The 18810-nt window shown below is 45.4% G+C and overlaps 1 protein-coding gene across 1 annotated transcript; it reads left to right on the top strand.

The window, feature by feature from the left end:
- The first annotated feature begins 12080 nt into the window (after window positions 1–12080).
- LOC128111117 (acyl-coenzyme A thioesterase 1-like) lies at window positions 12081–18784 on the top strand. The gene is made up of 3 exons (XM_052739346.1): window positions 12081–12642; window positions 15826–16028; window positions 17389–18784. Exons 1-3 carry the CDS (start codon window positions 12156–12158, stop codon window positions 17986–17988), a joined length of 1290 nt encoding a protein of 429 aa, XP_052595306.1. The 5' UTR covers window positions 12081–12155; the 3' UTR covers window positions 17989–18784.
- Window positions 18785–18810: the final 26 nt, after the last annotated feature.

Here is an 18810-nt window from a genome sequence, read left to right as displayed (position 1 = left end):
TTCTCTGTGAGAGGTCCCGAAGGGAGAAGCGGGTGAGGACTTGAACAATTCCATCAGTTCCAGCCACCTCTTGGAGAAGGCTGAGGAAGACAGGAGTCTGCTGAGACCGGGTATGAGAAGACACTGGAGAGGATGGGGTGGGAGGTAGGCCAGTGTGCGGACGGGGGTCAGGGCGTATGTAGATTGTGGGACTGAAGGGTAGGGAGGGGCAGTGGGTACGGAGAAGGAAGTTGGTCTACAACCTTTGTCCCAGAGGGGGAAGAAGGGGGATGGGGTGGACAAAGTGAGGAATTTTGGCCACCGAATACAACAGGTGGCAGTGCGGGAAGGGGTAGGCAGGGTTGGGGGAGGGGCCAGTGTCTCTGGCTACATGTCAGGGTACAATGTTCAGGGTCCCAGTTTCCAGATGAGCAGGAATCTGGAAGTGCAGCAACCCTAGCCAACAAGACCTGGACCATTGGACACTGGCTACAGAAGGAAGGGCAGAAACGCAGAACCAAAAAACCGTGGACAGTTCTGACCACTTATCCTCATGCCAGCAAAAATTTTCAAGTTCCCTCCGGTGGCCATCTTGACTGATTATCAAGAGAGTATTGTGAGCAGACTTTAGCGCACAGGGAAATCAGGAGTTTAGGATGTAAAGTATCAGATACCCCCAATTTGAATAGATTTTGTAAAAGACATCCTAAGGGTGTTTGGGGACCTGGCTTAGACCCACAGCTGCCCATTTCACAAGCCTGTCGTCTTTTTTTTTTTTTTTTTTTGGTTTTTTGAGACAGGGTTTCTCTGTGTAGCTTTGCGCCTTTCCTGGAACTCACTCTGTAGTCCAGGCTGGCCTCGAACTCACAGAGATCCGCCTGCCTCTGCCCGGCAAGCCTGTCGTCTTAAGCAACGCGTCCACTGTGATAGGCTGAGGGCCGTGAGGGAGGGTGTGGAGTGTGTCTTTGTGCAGAGTGTCTTCTGTACTAAAGGTCCCACTAAGCAAAGACAGTCTCCTCTGGAAATGGGTCAGGGTTGCCCTGGTGTGGCCACATCCTGGCAGGGCACCCCCAAAATCGGGAGGGGTTCTGGACCCCTAGAGGCAGTGCCTTGGAATGGGCAACTTCTCTAATGGCTGTAAGACTGTTTATAGCCACTCAAGGCAGGAGAGTGGCCAGGCCCCTTCCTACAGGAAAAAGAAAAAAAAAAAAAAAGCCGATATTGGTGAAATTATTAAGGCCACTCCACGTAGTTAAAAGGAGATTTATTTAATGACATAACTTACAAATTAAGGGATAGGTAGGTTGCGGGGTCTGGGGAAGGTGTATCGCAGTCCAGCAGTGTTCTCTGGAGCTCTGCTTGGCCCACCTCCACCGTCCAGGGTCCCGGAACCGAGAGAGCGCTGGCCCATCCAGCTCTTGGGTCTCCAGGCGCCTCCCTTGGCCCCGCCTTGTAGGCATGACAGTCGCCGAAGTCTCAATGGGGGTTGGAACTTCCAGATCAAAGCTGGAATGGCTACCCACTACAAGCCAAAGATCAGGCCACAAAATCCCACCAATCTCTGAACTTGCCCCAAGATCAGGCCACATAATTCTTCCAATCCCAGGCTACCTGGAAAGTTTTATTATACACCCCCCCACCCCAAGAAACCCTATATAAACCTATCTTCTCAGTTCTCTGCTGCTTCTCACTGATCAGAGGCAGTCACCCTCCTGGGGTTTTCCCTTCCAATAAATCTGTGTGAGGTTTGTTAGTGGTGTGACTTTGTGGTAGTCCTTGGCTCCTGACTCCCAGGATACTTTTCCCTTCAGAGCTGTGACATTTGTACTGGGGAAACGTCCCCTGGCTGGGGCACAGCTATAAAACTTGCATTGGGGAAGCCTTTCCCCTCAGAACTGTAACACTTACACCTTCCACATTCCCTGCCCACCCTAGTAACCCAAGCCTAAGAAGGGAAGAGGCAGGAGGCTCACTGGGGCTTGCCAGCTTCTGGCCTAGCCACGGAAAGGCAAGTGTCAGGTGCAAGGAGAGACGTCGCTTCAAAGGACCATGGGAAGAGAGATGGGGAGGACACCAGCGAGCCTCTTCTGGCCCATGTGTGTGCATAGGCACATGTACCCGAATTTACATGTGTGCATGTGCCATACACACACACACACACACACACACACACACACACACACACACAAAACAAAAACACAATGTAGCTGAAATTTTCCTGTGTCCTGCCCAGTCCTCAGCCACTCAGACCCAAGTAAACACACAGAGGCTTATATTATTTTTAAACTATGGCCATGGCAGGCTTCTTGCTATCTAATTCTTATATCTTAAATTAACCCATTTCTATTAATCCATAAGTTGCCACATGGCTTGTGGCTTACCGGTACTTTACATCTTATTTCTCATGGCAGTGGTGGCTGGCAGCATCTCCTGACTCAGCCTTCCCTTCCCAGAATTCTCCTCTCTCTTTATCCTGCATATACTATACTTCCTGCCTGGCTACTGGCCAATCAGCATTTTATTTATCAATCAATCAGAGCAATACATTCACAGTATACAGAAAGAGATCCCCAGCACTTCTCCTTTTCTTTTTTTCAAAAAGGAAGGTTTTAACTTTAACATAGTAAAATTACATATAACAAAACAATTATCAAGCAAGAATTATAGTTATAATATCTAGTCTATTTGTATTTGGCAAAATTAAAGAAGATATCCTATCTATACTATATTTGTGAGTCTAAGGTTTCATATCTAACTTATCTTTTATCATAACTAAGGAAATTATAACTATCTAGTTTTCAACTACATCAAAGACCTCAGAAGGATATAATATTACCTGAGAAATGGGAGAAGGATGCAAGCAACTTTCGAGAGTCTTGAAAGAGTAGACAGAGATAGCCGGCAGCCTGGACAGTCATCCAAAGTTTCTCTGTAAAGTTGGGGCATCTGTCTTTAGCCCACAGGCCTAGAGTCTCTCTTTCACTTCTCTCTGTGTCCTGTAGAATGTCTGGCAGTTTCCTCTGTGAAGCAGGAACCTGAAGGACCATCTTGCCAAGCAAAGTTCAGTGGTCACCTTCCTATGGGTCCTGCATGTCCAGTCGATCAATCAGTCCAGGCAAGAACAGTGTCTTGCCCAAATGGCTACTTTTGCCAAGAAGAAGATAAACTCCATATAGAATGTCTTTGATGCTCACTCATCCTCCTCTCTGAAGTAAATTGGTGCTGCCAAGAGCAGACATGTCTCACTGTCCAGAAAGTCTAAATTTTTAAAACATTTGAAATGCCATATACTGTATGTCTTTGAAGTGTTTGAAGATTACCTGTCTAATTGAATTATATCTATGTATACCTAGAAAACTTAACATGACTATAAGTTTGACTATCATAGAAGACTAATTATTAATCTATATTTTTAAATCATCCATTATAATCCAAATGAGTTACATAAACATAATATCTTAAACAAGAGTAGAAATATATATATAATAAGAAAATTAAGTTTAAATTTGTATCAATAAACTAAAATCCATAGCAATGTACAACATTTCTAAACAAGTTATTGCTCTTTAAAAGTAGGTTTATTAATCTACCCTTTCATCCCATCATATCTATATCCTATCTCCCATTTTTTTTAGAAAGAGATTGTATTTATAATCAACCCTCTTCAAATAAAAATAAACATTTATAAACAATATTTTGGGAATTTGGGCATAGTTTCTCATACAACTTCTTGTTGGATGAGGGCTCTGGCAATCTTATGGGGATCCTGAGAAAATTACGAATTATGGCCAAGTCCTGACTAGAATAGTCTGTGAGGCTGTATTGTCTGAGCCAGTTGCCTTGAAACTCTTTTAGATATTGGATCATCTGGGCCGTGGTGTTATCAGTGACCTTTCAGGGAGTCTTGGCTGGTCAAACCTGATGTATCTTAATCTGGATCAAATCCATAGCCTCTTGCTTTCTGTGGAAACAAAAGCAGAATCTCCTTTCCAAAGCAACATATCCTTACATCCAAATTTTGAAGTCAAGGTACCTTTAAAATTTCCATATTGGTTTAACTCAGCAGCCTTTACAATCAAATGTCTCTCTATAGTTTAAAAATCCCAAAGACAACACAATCCAGATTCTCTGTGTGATATCCATCTTTACATGGCTTATTTTTTATATTACTTTTACTTTTTCTTTAAAGTCTTTATTTTTTAAAACTATCAATTTCTTTATATAACTGCATACATTACTTTTTTTTTCTTTCAAGCCTACGTACATTCTCAGGTTTTAGGTGGAAAATCTTACCCCACATTGGGCACCATTTGTAGCTGAAATTTTCCTGTGTCCTGCCCAGTCCGCAGCCGCTCAGACTCAAGTAAACACACAGAGGCTTATATTATTTTAAACTATGGCCATGGCAGGCTTCTTGCTATCTAGTCCTTATATCTTAAATTAACCCATTTCTATTAATCTATAAGTTGCCACATGGCTTGTGGCTTACCGGTACTTTACATCTTATTTCTCATGGCGGTGGTGACTGGTAGCATCTCCTGACTCAGCCTTCCCTTCCCAGAATTCTCCTCTCTCTTTATCCCACCTATACTATACTTCCTGCCTGGCTACTGGCCAATCAGCATTTTATTTATCAATCAGAGCAACACATTCACAGCATACAGAAAGACATCCCAGCACTACAAGATGTGATTATTTTGCCATCTCAATGGAAGAGAGAGAGAGTCTTTAAATGATTTTCCAAATAACATTTCTGAAAATGCTTCTCATCCATGTTGATTAAACTAGCAAAGAAACAAACAAAAATTTTTGTTTTTCTATTCAAGGCCACTTGAAGCCTTATTATTTTGTCTCATTCAAGGAAAACATCTAAGAGTTATACCCTAAACTTGAGGGTGGAAAAGGGTAATAAAGATAGGAAAAGAAGCTTTTGAACTAAATTACTATGGAGATTGTTTTAACCTAAAAGGTCCACAGCCTTCAAAAGATTATATTAGATGCCAATTTATCTCATTTTGTAGGAAATACAGATGTGTTAGATTCGTTTTAATAAATTCAATTTTTAGTGTGTGTATGTGTGTGCATGTGTGTGTATGTGTTGTGTGTGTATGTGTAGGTGGTCAGAAGACAACTTTGGGGAGTCTGTTCTCTCCTGTCATGGGTTCCGGTGATGGCCTCTGTTCTCAAACTTGCATATTTAGTGCTTTTGCCCACTGAGCCAACTCATCGGCCCCTCTTGTCTAGTGACTAGAATTCTAAAATAAAAGCTACAGATCTTTGGGAATATGTGTTTGTGTGCCCCATATGTACATGTTATATTTTGTTGTTGTTGTTCACATGGTAAAATCCCCTAAGGAATTCTGTTCTAATTATTGTTGTTGTTTGTTTGTTTGATCTTTTGGGGGCCCACCACCCAGCTCCCTAATAAATAAATCATACTTGGAGGCTTATTATTACTTATAAATGTCTAGCCATAGCTCGGCTTGTTTCTTGTCAGCTTTTCTTATTTTTAAATTATCCCGTCTGTCTTTTGCCTCTGGGATTTTCCTTTTCTATTCCTGTATATCTTTCTTTGCTTCTTCTTACTCCATGTCTGGCTGTGTAGCTGGGTGGCTGGCCCCTGATGTCATCTTCCTTCTCTGGCTACTTCCTTCTACCTCCCAGATTTCTCCCTCTCTATATCCTCTCTGCCTGCCAGCCCTGCCTATCCCTTCTGCTGCCTTGCTATTGGCCATTTGGTTCTTTATTAGACCTTTAGGTGTTTTAGAAAGGCAGAGAAACACAGCTTCACAAGATTAAACAAATGCAACATAAACAAAAGTAACACACCTTAAAATAATATTTCCCAATGAATTATCTTATGGATAAAGGGACACTCATATAAATAAACTTTAGATTATAGTAATTAACCCAAATCACTTCTAGTTCACATGCCTTAAATAAACTTTTGTTAAGCAACAAAAATGAAAGCATTCTCATAACTGTTAGCACACATTTATTTACAAGCACATCTATTCATTACATTTAATGTGTGTGTGTGGGGGGTGAGTATCAGAAAATAACTTGCAGGAGTCAGCTCTCTCCTTCTTTATTAGCCCTAGCTGTCCTGGAACTCACTATGTAGACCAGGCTGGCCTCTGCCTACTCAGTGCTGGGACTAAAGGCATGTACCACTACACCTGTTTTCTTCTGCTTATACAACAGATCTACGCCCCAGCTCTGTGGCAATGCTTATTGGCCATCCCATAAAACTATAAAAGTAATCAATGGTCCATAAAACATTTAATTTCTCAACTTGAGTATCAGCTGAAATTAGGGGAAAGGTCTTGGCAAGCTCTCAACTCGGGGAGTTAAAGACAAGGGTTTTGAGAAGTGAATCACAAGAGGTGGGCACCAGGCTGTCACCAGGATGGCAAGACTTTGCACACAGTGGCCGTCATCATTTTGAAAACTGTGCCTTCCATTTTGTGGGGCGTTTGCCCACCACCCCCACAGTTCCCCAGAGTTTTCTTGAGTGTGAGCAGCAGGAAATATTAGATAGAAGGATTTATTGTGGAGAATCTTGCGGAGATAAACAGAAAATAAAGGATAGCCTTGAGAGGGCCTGGAACCTTTTCCAACGGCCCCGACTGTCTCTGCCCCAGGGTTTTTATAGAGACGCTAAGGGGTGGAGCAAAGGATCTCCTCCCCCAGCACAGCCAAGTGCAGACCATCTCAGACACCTGCACTCAGGCCCGTGGTCCTAATCATCCTCTATGCGGACCTGCTGGGTAAAGCCACGAGGAACCCGAGAACGGGCTCCCACACCATTTCAATTAATTATCCTTAGTCAAGGCAATCTTCCCATTATGCTTGGCTCTCAAATGTCCTTCAAAGACTAGGTTTCCAGTCTGTGGCGCTAATGGGAAGTGGTACAATCTTTAGGAGGTGGAGCCTGATGGATGGAAAAAGTGAGACCATAGAGAGCATGCCTGCTGTGGGATGTTCTGTATGGCAAATGTGTTGCTGATTAGTCAATAAATAAAACACTGATTGGCTAGGGAGGAAGTGTAGACGGGACAAGGAGGAGAATAAAGCTGGGAAGTGGAAGGCTGAGTCAGAGAGACACTGCCAGCCGCCACGATGACAAACAGCATGTGAAGATGCCGGTAAGCCACGAGCCACGTGGCAAGGTATAGATTTATAGAAATAGATTAATTTAAGCTGTAAGAACAGTTAACAAGAAGCCTGCCATGGCCATACAGTTTGTAAGCAATATAAGTCTCTGTGTTTACTTGGTCGGGTCTGAGCGGCTGTGGGACTGGCAGGTGAGGGACTGGCAGGTGAGAGAGATTTGTCCTGACTGTGGGCCAGGCAGGAAAACTCTAGCTACACATGCCCTTGAGGGCGATTTGCCCCTCCTCTCCCTCCTTGCTTCCCAGCTGCCATGCAGGGAGCAGCTCTGTTCTGCCACAGGTGTCCTGCAGTGGTGCTCTGTCTTACCACAGACCCAAAGCCCAACTATCGTGGAATGAGAGCTCTGAAGTCAGGAGATAAAACCACCCTTTCTCCCTCGTATTAATAAGCTGAGTAGCTGTGGTTTGTCACAGGCACGGAAAACTAACTGTCCCTTAAAGCTAAGTGTGAGTTTCGAAGCCTCTACCTTTTAATAAGGTCGAGGACAAGCTGGAGGACCACAAGCTGTCTACCTTGGAGCCCTCTCCTCTATAAAACACAAAAAGGCAGAATAAAATTGAGCCAGCTCTAAGAGTGATTAAACTACCACAGAGGATCTGAACTTTCAATTTTGAAAACATTTTACGGCTACACAAGTTTCCAAGAACAGCAGGGATGCTTACACAGTCCGCCAACTTCCCCTGATCCTGAAATCTCGTACACCATAGACTAAATATAATAATTCAGAAACTGACATGGTGCTATTGACTCGGGGATATACTTGAAACTAAGTTACTGCTATCTTTAGGAAAACGTCTATTCAAATGTTAGCAAGAACGGAAGAGAAGGAGCTAGCTCCCCTCCGTCACTCATAAGAGCTCTACACAACAGAATCAGACCTGGGGACATGAGGGGCAGAGTTACGGCACAGGAGTCTGTCCCACTGGCTTATCAGAAAAAGGGATAAGCCTCAGAGCCACAGTAAAGTAAATGAACTTAGAGGGTGACAGTGTCTATAGGGAAAGTCCTCTAAATTAGCCAGATGACATCCTTTGTCGTGGGTAGGGGGAGGGCGGGCACATGACGGGACAGGACAGGACTTGCAACAACTTAGATTTTACATGGTTTTGTTTTTCTAGACCCAGGCAGCACTGCATTCTTTTTTTTTTTTTTTTTTTTTTTTTTTTTTTTTTTTTTTTACTGGAACTGAGGATCAAACCCAGGGCCTTGTGCTTGCTAGGCAAGCGCTCTACCACTAAGCTAAATCCCCAACCCAGCACTTCATTCTTTAAACAGATGTTCTCACAGCCAAGCAGAGAAGGTGAGTTTCATAGGAAAAGAGCAGGAAGAGGCTTGGTCATTTTGAAATGATTTTCTTCATTAAAAAGGTAGGAAAAGAACGGAATGGATAATATTGGTCCTTCGGGTTACTTATGTGGAGATGGTGGTACTGTCGCATGGAAGAGCGGCGGGACTCCGGTCTTTGGCCCTTGAACCTGGCCTGTTTGGGGAATCTATTTCTTCTCTCTGGTTTCTCCAGGAAACATATTCAGAGAACAACTTAGTTTCAGTTCCATGACTGGTATTTTAACACAGATGACTGAGTTTTACATTCAGTTCAGTCTCCTGCGCCTCACCGTAGGAACTATATTCTGAACAACGGCCTTTCGATCTACTGCCTTTGATTGACGTCTCTAACCACGCCTCTTTTTGGCCGCAATGCATGCTACACGTGGACAGCACTTCGCCCCACTTGGCAGCTAGGAGCTTACCTTTCACCTGTGCTTCTAGAAATGTCAGTTCTCCAGTATTTTTCCTCATGGGGACCTAGCGGGAAATAAATGTGTCTCAACTCCAGTCCAGACAGGATGAGTTCTGCCCCAGATGCCAGTTTCAGCAACTCCGTCTTTTCCACAGAGTTCAGAAACCCCACGTCTCTTAGTCAGGGAGACTTCTGGAGACCTCTCAGAGAGAAACCCTCTGGGAGTGCCTTGATCATAAGTCGCCAGAGAAATGCTGTTCTAGATCAGAAAAACTATTCTGTCCATTCACGACGTGAGCTTGACCCTAGTTGGGTGCACAGAAGTCCGTGTTCTGGGTTAATTCTGGAGACAGCCTGTCATCTGGGTATTTAGTGCAGTCATTTCACTGGGTGCCTGGAAGTGGCGACGTCTGTGTAGAGCCCACTTCCTCTCACAGCTGTCTGTGGAAAGGTACAAGTAACACCTGCTCAGCACCCTTAACCTCTTCAAGCAGCTCCCAGCACCAGACTCCCCAGCAAAGGTACTGTGAATGGCAAGACCTGGGTCGCCGCCTCAGCTGCTTCTCTCTCAAGTGCCAGAAGCCGATTGTGTCTTCACAGCATGGAAAGCTACAGGCAAGGGCAGTAGAAGGCGGCTTTCTCCGGTCTGCCTAGCTAGATATATTTCCGCCTCTGTGCTGAGGGGTATACTAAACGGGCAAGCTCCTTGCAAGCCAAGTTTCCCACATCTGGCCACAGCTGCCTTTTAGAGGAAACTTCAGACCTGAGGTCTAATTGTACAACTTTTTATTTTTATTTTTTTGGTTTTTCGAGACAGGGTTTCTCTCTGTAGTTTTGTGCCTTTCCTGGAACTCACTCTGTAGTCCAGGCTGGCCTCGAACTCACAGAGATCCGCCTGACTCTGCCTCCCGAGTGCTGGGATTAAAGGCATGCGCCACCACCGCCCGGCTAATTGTACAACTTTTTAAAATCACAATTCACTGAGCCTTGAATTGCTTTTTTCCCCCCTTCTCTTCTCCCTCCTGCTCCTTGTTTAGGTAGTGTGAAACTGTGATGGGATTCAGGCAGAAATACATTGTAGGACAAGAGGAGCGTGAGATGAAGGTATTTCTTCTCACCAGGCTGAATCATCGCCTGGGTTGCTTGCCGCATCCTTCTAAAAGCTGCAGCTCTTCCCAGGCAGCCCTCTGCCTCAGCCCTTTAGGGCTTCAGGGACTGTTCGTCTGGTTTTGATTGTTTAAAGAAAAGGGGGTGGGAGTGTTCTTAACTCTGAGGAAGGCATCCTCATCTTCCTCATCTGAGATGTATATAACTCAGGAGTCAGCTCTGGGTCCTTGATTGAGGAAAGTTGAAGAATGGAATTCTCCAACCAAAGTTGAAGAGTATATACTATTGGCAGAAAGCTTTAAAGAATGAAGCTGAAAGATTTATGGCAGAAAGCAGAGTTGTGGAAAGTTCTGCTCACACAGACTTCGGGAGAGGTCCCCAAGAAAAGAAAAAAAAAATCCCTCAACTTATCTAGGGACTTCTTACAGGGCTCGTGGAAGAAAGTGGACCAACATTGAGGTAATTCCTACTAAGATGGGTTAATTCTCGGAGCATGGGGAGCTGAGCCGTTGGAAGGCACGTATTCTATGCACATTCTTCCTGACCCAACCAGGGAGTAGACAGGGTGTTCATGCACTGCTTGCCTAGGTAGGGGTGGTTGAAGTCCTTCCCTGTCCATCTCTGACTTCTGCACTAATGGCTCTTGGCCGTGTCTGTCTGCTGGTAGTTAATGCTGGCTGGTGTTGCTCCTCTTCGACCTTTCAAGGTCTTGTGAGTCTTAGACGTGGGTGGAATCTTCGAGCCATTTAACCTATGCTCTCTTGGTTTCTAGGTTATGCGATCAGCTCATAGCTTTACCGTGGGCCTTTTTCCTTTACTGTCTACAGAGAGTTAACAGTTATCATGGCCGCCAGCACATAGCTGTGGTTTTCCTTGGTTACTTCATCTGTAACTCATAGCCGAACAGTCTGGAATAGGTCATGTTTTTGTTGTTGTTGTTGTTTGCTTTTGTTTTTAAGAAGCCACCTTTAAAATTTAGTCGGCTACAATTAGCTGCATCATCAGCAAGAATATACCAGTGGGCAAAAATGCCCTTGCCTGTGCTGCTTGGGGAAGGAGTTTCAGGGGAAGCCAGTCTGGCTGCCAACACTGGCCCAGCTTAGCTGTCTCCTGCGCAGCGACAAGCCCTTTTATTTCTCTATTCCCAGCTTCCCAGCTTTAACTCTAACCTTTTAACCTTGGTCTCTGTTTCTACATGGCAGTTGTCCATGCTTTTGTCATAAGTCCATTTACAAAACCCTTTTTTTTTTTTTTTTTTTTTTTGGTTTTTCGAGACAGGGTTTCTCTGTGTAGCTTTGCACCTTTCCTGGAACTCACTTGGTAGCCCAGGCTGGCCTCGAACTCACAGAGATCCGCCTGGCTCTGCCTCCCGAGTGCTGGGATTAAAGGCGTGCGCCACCACCGCCCGGCACAAAACCCTTTTAAATAACCCTGTTTGCTTACACTTTCTTCTTGCCTGAACTCTGACTGACACTCAAACTGCCTCAAACTGACACTCAGCCGAGTTGGAAAACACGTGTTCCCTGCTTGGTATTAGCACAGTTTTAACGTGTTAGCCCACCGAATCATCCCAGGAAAACTCTTCAGTTAAGGACAATTAATTACGTATCTTGACGGAGGCAGGAGGATCAGGAGTTCTAAGCCATCCTCAGTAACATAGCAAGTTCAAGGTCACCCTGAGCCAGGTCAAACAGTATTTCAAAACAACCACCGCCATCATCATCACCGCCGCCACCACCACTACCTGGAAGGTAATTAAGGAGCAGACCCAGGAGGTCTGATTTCTATAGAAGTGGCTCCAGGTTCCGCAAAGTCTAGAGAAAGGCTGAGTGTAGAGAAGGTTTGGTAAGGGCATGAAGAAGAGTAAGAGCATATGGCCCTTTCTCATGGATCACTAGAATTACAGTTTCCTGGTATGCTTTGGCACAATCCAGGTTTTTGGAACGACATCTTTTTCAAGATTTCACGATTTCACCTCTCACCAGGGTGTAAAGCAAGATTAATCATTACTCATCTCCCACGCTGTAGTATATAACAAACCCTAGGGGGCATCGCACAGAGGCTGCCGCCAAAGAACCCGGAAGGGCTTAAAGCTGTAACAGCGAGTCCTGGGAGGCCTAGAGGCACCAGGGCAAAGCCAGCGCCTGAAACAATGCACGCATTTACTGCCCACAACCGGATGGCGCCTACACTGATCCTGGAGCCTGCGGATGGTTGCCTCTGCGACCAACCGGTGCTCATCGCCGCGCGCGGCCTGGCCCCCGAGCAGCCCGTCACGCTGCGCGCCGCCCTGCGCGACGAGAAAGGCGCGCTCTTCCGCGCCCACGCGCGCTACCGCGCCGACGCCCGCGGCCGGCTGGACCTGGCGCGCGCGCCCGCGCTGGGCGGCAGCTTCGCGGGGCTCGAGCCCATGGGGCTGCTCTGGGCCCTGGAGCCCGAACGGCCTTTCTGGCGCCTGCTCAAGCGCGACGTGCGGACGCCCTTCGTGGTGGAGCTGGAGGTGCTGGACGGCCACGAGCCCGACGGCGGCGGGCGGCTGCTGGCGCGGGCGGTGCACGAGCGTCACTTCATGGCTCCCGGGGTGCGGCGCGTGCCCGTGCGCGAGGGCCGTGTGCGCGCCACGCTCTTCCTGCCCCCAGGTGAGCGGCCCCCCTCCTGTGCTTGCAGCCCGGGATGCTTCGTGGGTGCGATGCCTGGGCCCTTCTTCCCTGGCTCCCACGCTCACCAGGGGTCCTTAGAGGTCAGGGGCCCCTGGAAAAGCCTTTCTGACTTGGGTTCATGGCTGGGGGAGTCCTGAACTGCAGGTCAACTCAGGAGCAACATCTGAAGTTGCTTAGGCAAGCAGAGGCATCAGGGCTCGCCCAAGCCCTCTGAATTAGAAATCTTCTCTGTGATAGTACGCCCCCCGGGTGCTTGTGCATGGGTTCACGTTTAGCATCCGCTGTTCTAGAACAGTCCTTCAGGCCACATGGGCCAGCGCAAGCACTGGGGAACTTTCTAACCCTGCAGGACTCTGAGCCCGGAGTGTGAAAGCGTAGGTGTGGAGGGCTGTGGAGTTTTGTTTCTTGGATGATTGTGAGGTAACTCTTTCCCAGGGGTCAAAGAGCCACAGCTCTGAGAGGGACTTAAGTTCAGTGACTCACAGAGAGGTGTTGAGGGGATTTGACCAATTGTTTCCCGTCCCTTTGAAATGCGGACAGAAATGGCAGTTTAGGGAAGGTCTGAGGATAAGGACATGGCTCTTCTTATAGAACAATTAAAACTGAGTTTTGCAAGTTCGAGTGTCGTGGAAGTGATGTTGAAACCTGAGAAAGTGGTTCTTTGGCTAAACACTTAAAAATGCTTTAATGTGTTTACTTGTTTACATATTTAAGTAGTAATAAAAGTATTCCAGAACTCAAGATTTTCCGTAATAAAAGGTCTCTCTTGGGTGGGAAGTTAATATTTTTGCGTGGGAAGTTTTTTGTGTTTTTTTTTTTTTGTTTTTGTTTTGTTTTAAGATTTAGCTATTTATTATAAGCGCCAGATCTCATTACAGATGGTTAAGAGCCACCATGTGGTTGCTGGGAGTTGAACTCAGGACCTCTGGAAGAACAGTCAGTGCTCTTAACCACTGAGCCATCTCTCCAACTCGTGGGAAGTTATTATTACCGGCCTCATGGGCAACTGTGTTTCCTTCAGTTTAAGTCTGAAGGCCTGACCCCCTCGCAACAAGAACGCTATTTTTAAAGTTCAGATTTCCCTGAAGACCTTAGGATGCTTCCTTCCTAAGTTCACCACCGTTGCCTGGTTTGTGAAATCCTTTTTCGCCCTTCTGTATACCTTCTACAGCCTGTAATCAGTTGGACCAGGTTGCCTGACAGTTCCTGGCGATAGCCCAAGATCTCTGTCATGTGGTATTCTGACCTTTTTTGGTTAACCCACATCTGTATTCAGTGAACACTGCAGCCACCGAGTCGAGCTCTGCTTTTTAAAACTTCCCCGAATGCCCTTTGTTGTGGCAGTTCCACAGCCAGGATACTCTCTTGCTCCAATCTCTGAGTGTGTTTTCGGCATCTAAGAAAAAAACTCAGGGTTGGGGATTTAGCTCAGTGATAGTGTGCTTGCCTAGCAAGCGCAAGGTCCTGGGTTCGGTCCTCAGCTCCAGATAAAAAAGAAAAGAAAAAAACAAAACAAAAAAAAAAAAAAAAACAACTCAGACACCCACCAGAGGATGTTCCTAGCTCCTCTAGAGTGTTCCTATCTACATCCAGCTTTTCAGACGACCTGAAACTGTCAAAAATGAGCTGAGTCTGTGTGACTCTGGGGGAGGATAGAACGGTGTGCAGGAGATATTGATGTGTGAAAGAAAAAAAGTTTTCAGGAATATGAATATGACTTTACTGTTCTAAGAGATCAACTGTTTGTATTTATAAACAATATAAATAACCTGGGTGTATAATTGGTATCCATAGTCCTAGCTCTTGGAGTTTACCGTATTTATCAGTACTGTAATATAAGGGAAGAAAAGCAACAACCTCAATGATCAGTAAAAAACAAAAAAAGCAAATTATGATCTATTCCTTAGTGTGTTTTCCAACATATAAACACAGCATACACCTCCAATTAGGAACAAAAATAATCACCTGGGGTCTTCAGAGTTAAAACTTTACTATACATGACTTAGTAAAGTGTTTGTCTAGGACCCAGAAGACCCTAGATTTAATCCCCAGTACCAAAAAGGATGTGGTGGCCCATGCCTGTAACCCCAGCAATGGGGAAGTAGAGGCCGTAAGGTCAGGAGTTCAAGGTTATCAATGCCAGCCTGGGGTACATGAGACTGTTTCTAAATAAATAAATAAATAGATAGTTCTGTGGGATAATGCTTTTGTATACTGGTTTATTAAAATGCTGATTGGCCAGTAGCCAGGCAGGAAGTATAGGCGGGATAAGTAGACAGGAAGAATGCTGGGAAGAGGAAGGCTGAGTCAGGAGACGCCAGCCTGCTGCCCAGGGTGCAGCATGTAATGGCACACAGGTAAAGCCACGGAACACGTGGCAACATATGGATTAACAGAAATGGGCTGAGTTTAAGAGTAAGAGCTAGTCAGTAGTTAGGCCTGAGCTAATGGGCGAGCAGTTTTAATTACTATAAGCCTCTGTGTGTTTACTTGGGTCTGAACAGCTGCAAACCGGGCAGGGCACAGGAAAACCTTCAGCTACAATATAGATTTTACATCAATTAAAAATATCCTGGAAAATTGTAGCAAATGTAGATGAACTGTGGCTTCAGTTTGATAGTTTTGAAAATCATAAGCCTTGGACACAGAAAGTGTGGGTGTTGTGAGAATTTGTTTTCCAGATGCCAAGATGACCAATGATGATTTGATACCACAAAACTTGGGCACTTAAGCCATTAGATTCTGAGTTGTAAGGTTTCAAAATTTTTCTGTGTTGCTAAAATATGAAACATATTTATTCCAAGCCATTGGTTTAGGGACATCTAGCACCCGTGGCACCCGGAAGCTCACCAGTGCTGGCCACTCAGGGCTGCTGCACATTCTGTACTCTGCTGCTGACCTGAGGACAGCTAGACCACCCACAAGTGTGAGTCTAGGCAGTAGGGGAGGGCAGAGTCCCCATCAGGCATTTTTGACAAGGTAGGGTCCCAGATCTCACACTAATGTTCACCCAACAGGACATAGTTTGAAAAAAAAGAAGAGAGGCTTGGATGTTCCATGTCCTTCCCCCTGCCCCTTGCATAGACAGAAGAATGAGGTACCAAGACATTTGGAAATTAATCTGCAAGGGGGGAATGTTTTGTTTTTGCTTTTCTTTCTAAGGAACTGGACCCTTTCCGGGGATCGTGGACCTTTTTGGACTTGGAGGTGGCCTTCTGGAGTATCGGGCTAGTCTGCTGGCTGGGAAGGGTTTTGCTGTCCTGGCTCTGGCTTATTATAACTATGATGACCTCCCCAAGGACATAGATTCCCTTAACCTGGAGTACTTTGAGGAAGCTGTGAACTACCTGCTCAGACACCCCCAGGTTGGCTCTTATAGTATTTCAATTTAAAATTTGGGGTCCCAAGTGCCTCCTCAAGTCAAAGTTGGATTTGCAACTCAGTAACTTGAAGCTTTATAACAGTCAATATTTAGTCTTTTCCAAATCCACAAAGCAAAGTATATTTAACTGGGGATGATTTCAGGGAGCATGAAAAGGTGATGGGCTGGAGAGATGGCTCAGTGGTTAAGAGCACTGACTGCTCTTCCAGAGGTCCTGAATTCAATTCCCAACAACCACATGGTGGCTCACAACCACCTGCAATTAATCTAGTGCCCTCTTCTGGCCTGCAGGCATACATGCAGGTAGAACATTGTATACATAATAAATAAATAAACCTTTAAAAAAAAAAGTCTTCCTAATTCAATTTTGGGGTTGGGGATTTAGCTCAGTGGTAGAGCGCTTGCCTAGCAAGCGCAAGGCCCTGGGTTGGGTCCTCAGCTCTGGAAAAAAAAAAAAAAAGAAAAGGTGGGTATATGGAAGTCTGAATCTCTCATAGGGTGAGCCAGATTGCTGAGGGGAGAGGGTTACCTCCAGCAATGTCCATTTCCCACCCAAACTGAGGTAGTCAAGACAAACCATAGTGTCTGTCACCTTAGCCGGGTCACAGTCTTGTGTCTATGATTTTGTGTCCAGCCTCCAAGTTTGTTATGCGCATTCAATGACCCATGCTCTTGGAATGTGTCTGTCATTTACTGATAAGTTTGTATTTATCCATTCAGCAAATACTAGTGGGTGTGGACCCAGCATGGACAGGCAGAGAAGACGAGGCCATGTCTACACATGACCATAGATACAGTGTGGGGTCAGGGGTGGAGAGCAAGGGGACAGGGCAAAGCAACTGTAGAATTCCGTGTCTGTGAAGTTGCAGAACTGATGGGGAACGGCTGAAACAAAATAAAGGAGAGAAGCCTGATTCCGAAGACTGAAACATTGTCTGCTGATAACTGTCTGGATCAGTCCGGCAATTACGACTCTGTGAACACTTCAGTACCCACCACCACTGACTGAAAGAAAAGAAATACAGAAAGAAATTAATAGTGACTCAGAATCTTCCAAAGCGGCTTAGGTTGGTTCTGTTCTGTTCATATACACCTGATTGTGACTTTATACACACAGATATACCAGGCACATTAATTATCTATTACCAGCCATTTAATTATCTCAAACAGGACTTGACCTGTGATTTCTTATTTGAGCGACAGGTAGACCCTGAACTTCACAGATGCCCAGTGACCCTTCCAAAGTCAGGATGGTAAAGAGTCATACTCAGGCTCAGGGCCACCCACTGTCCTACCTCTTATGCGGGCTCATTCTCATTTTTTTCCATCTGTGTCTTTCTCAGGTAAAAGGTCCAGGAGTTGGAGTGCTTGGCATTTCCAAAGGGGGTGAACTTGGCCTTGCGATGGCCTCCTTCCTGAAGGGCATCAAAGCTGCTGTCATCATTAATGGCTCTGTGGCTGCAGTTGGAAACACCATAAACTACAAGGATGAGACTATCCCTCCTGTGTCTCTTCTGAGAAATCGAGTCAGAATGACCAAAGATGGCCTCATGGATGTTGTGGAAGGTCTTCAAAGCCCTTTGGTAGAACAGAAGAGCTTCATCCCTGTGGAAAGGTCAGACACGGCCTTCCTGTTGCTTGTAGGTCAGGATGACCACAACTGGAAGAGCGAGTTCTATGCCAATGAGATCTCCAAACGCTTACAGGCCCATGGGAAGGAGAAGCCCCAGATCATCTGCTACCCGGAAGCGGGGCATTATATTGAGCCCCCTTACTTCCCACTGTGCAAGGCTGGCATGCACCTCCTGGTGGGTGCTAATATCACCTTTGGAGGGGTGCCTAAGCCTCATGCCATGGCCCAGGTAGACGCATGGCAGCAACTCCAGACTTTCTTCCACAAACACTTGGGTGGTGAAGAGAGGACAATCCCAGCAAAATTGTGATTTTATTTAAGTTTTACTTTATTTAACATCTCTTGTATAATATTAGAGGGACAAGCCTTAATATTAATACTTCCCAGGGACTCAGGAGAGAGAACTACTAACGGCGAGGACTGTTTTTGGGAAATAGAATCTCAGCACACCGAAGTCTATAGTCCGCTTGCTTTAATTCCTCTGGCATAACATCCTATTTACACAGCTTCAGTTCTGTTCTCATGCCTAGCTCCTTTCTTGCCTGATTTCTCTCTATATTTATCTACTGCTCTCTCTAAGTTCTACCTTAATTCTGCCTCTTCTAGGTCCTTTTCATCTCGTTCTTACCCAGCTACTACTTCCCCATCTGACTCTTCCTCATCTTCCATCTCATACACACATTCTCTCTGGTCAAATCCTCCTTGTCCCTCTCCGTTCTCCATCTTTCCATTCCCCCTAAGTCTCTCCGGAGTCCAGTTATAAACCCAAGCAATAGCAGTCCCCTGGTCGAGCAAGGTCACCCGGCCTGAATTCCTGTGTGGTCATAAAGGCAGGTAAGAGTTTCCTCAGGCAGTGACCACCAGGCTTCCAGGGTCAAATGGAGGGGAGTTAAGAATCACATAGAGGAGCAGTAATTGTTAATTATCATTTGCAACCCAAAGGGGAAGTGACTAATGAATTAACTAAAGGCTGAATTCAGGTAATATTTAAGAAGAGGGATCTTATGTGCTCAACTATAATCTTAAACATGATTGGTAGAAAATGTTAAAAATCTATAAGTTGCTAGGTCAGTGGGAGAAAATAAAACTGCCTTCTTTTTTCTGTGGCTCCTATCTGTTCAATCTATCTGTT

The sequence above is a fragment of the Peromyscus californicus genome, unplaced genomic scaffold (genome assembly GCF_007827085.1).
Source record: "Peromyscus californicus insignis strain IS unplaced genomic scaffold, ASM782708v3 Scaffold_15__1_contigs__length_86483966, whole genome shotgun sequence".
Classification (NCBI taxonomy): Eukaryota; Metazoa; Chordata; class Mammalia; order Rodentia; family Cricetidae; genus Peromyscus; species Peromyscus californicus.
The sequence above is the reverse complement of the archived record's forward strand: the minus strand, read 5'-3'. Positions and strand labels throughout refer to the sequence as shown.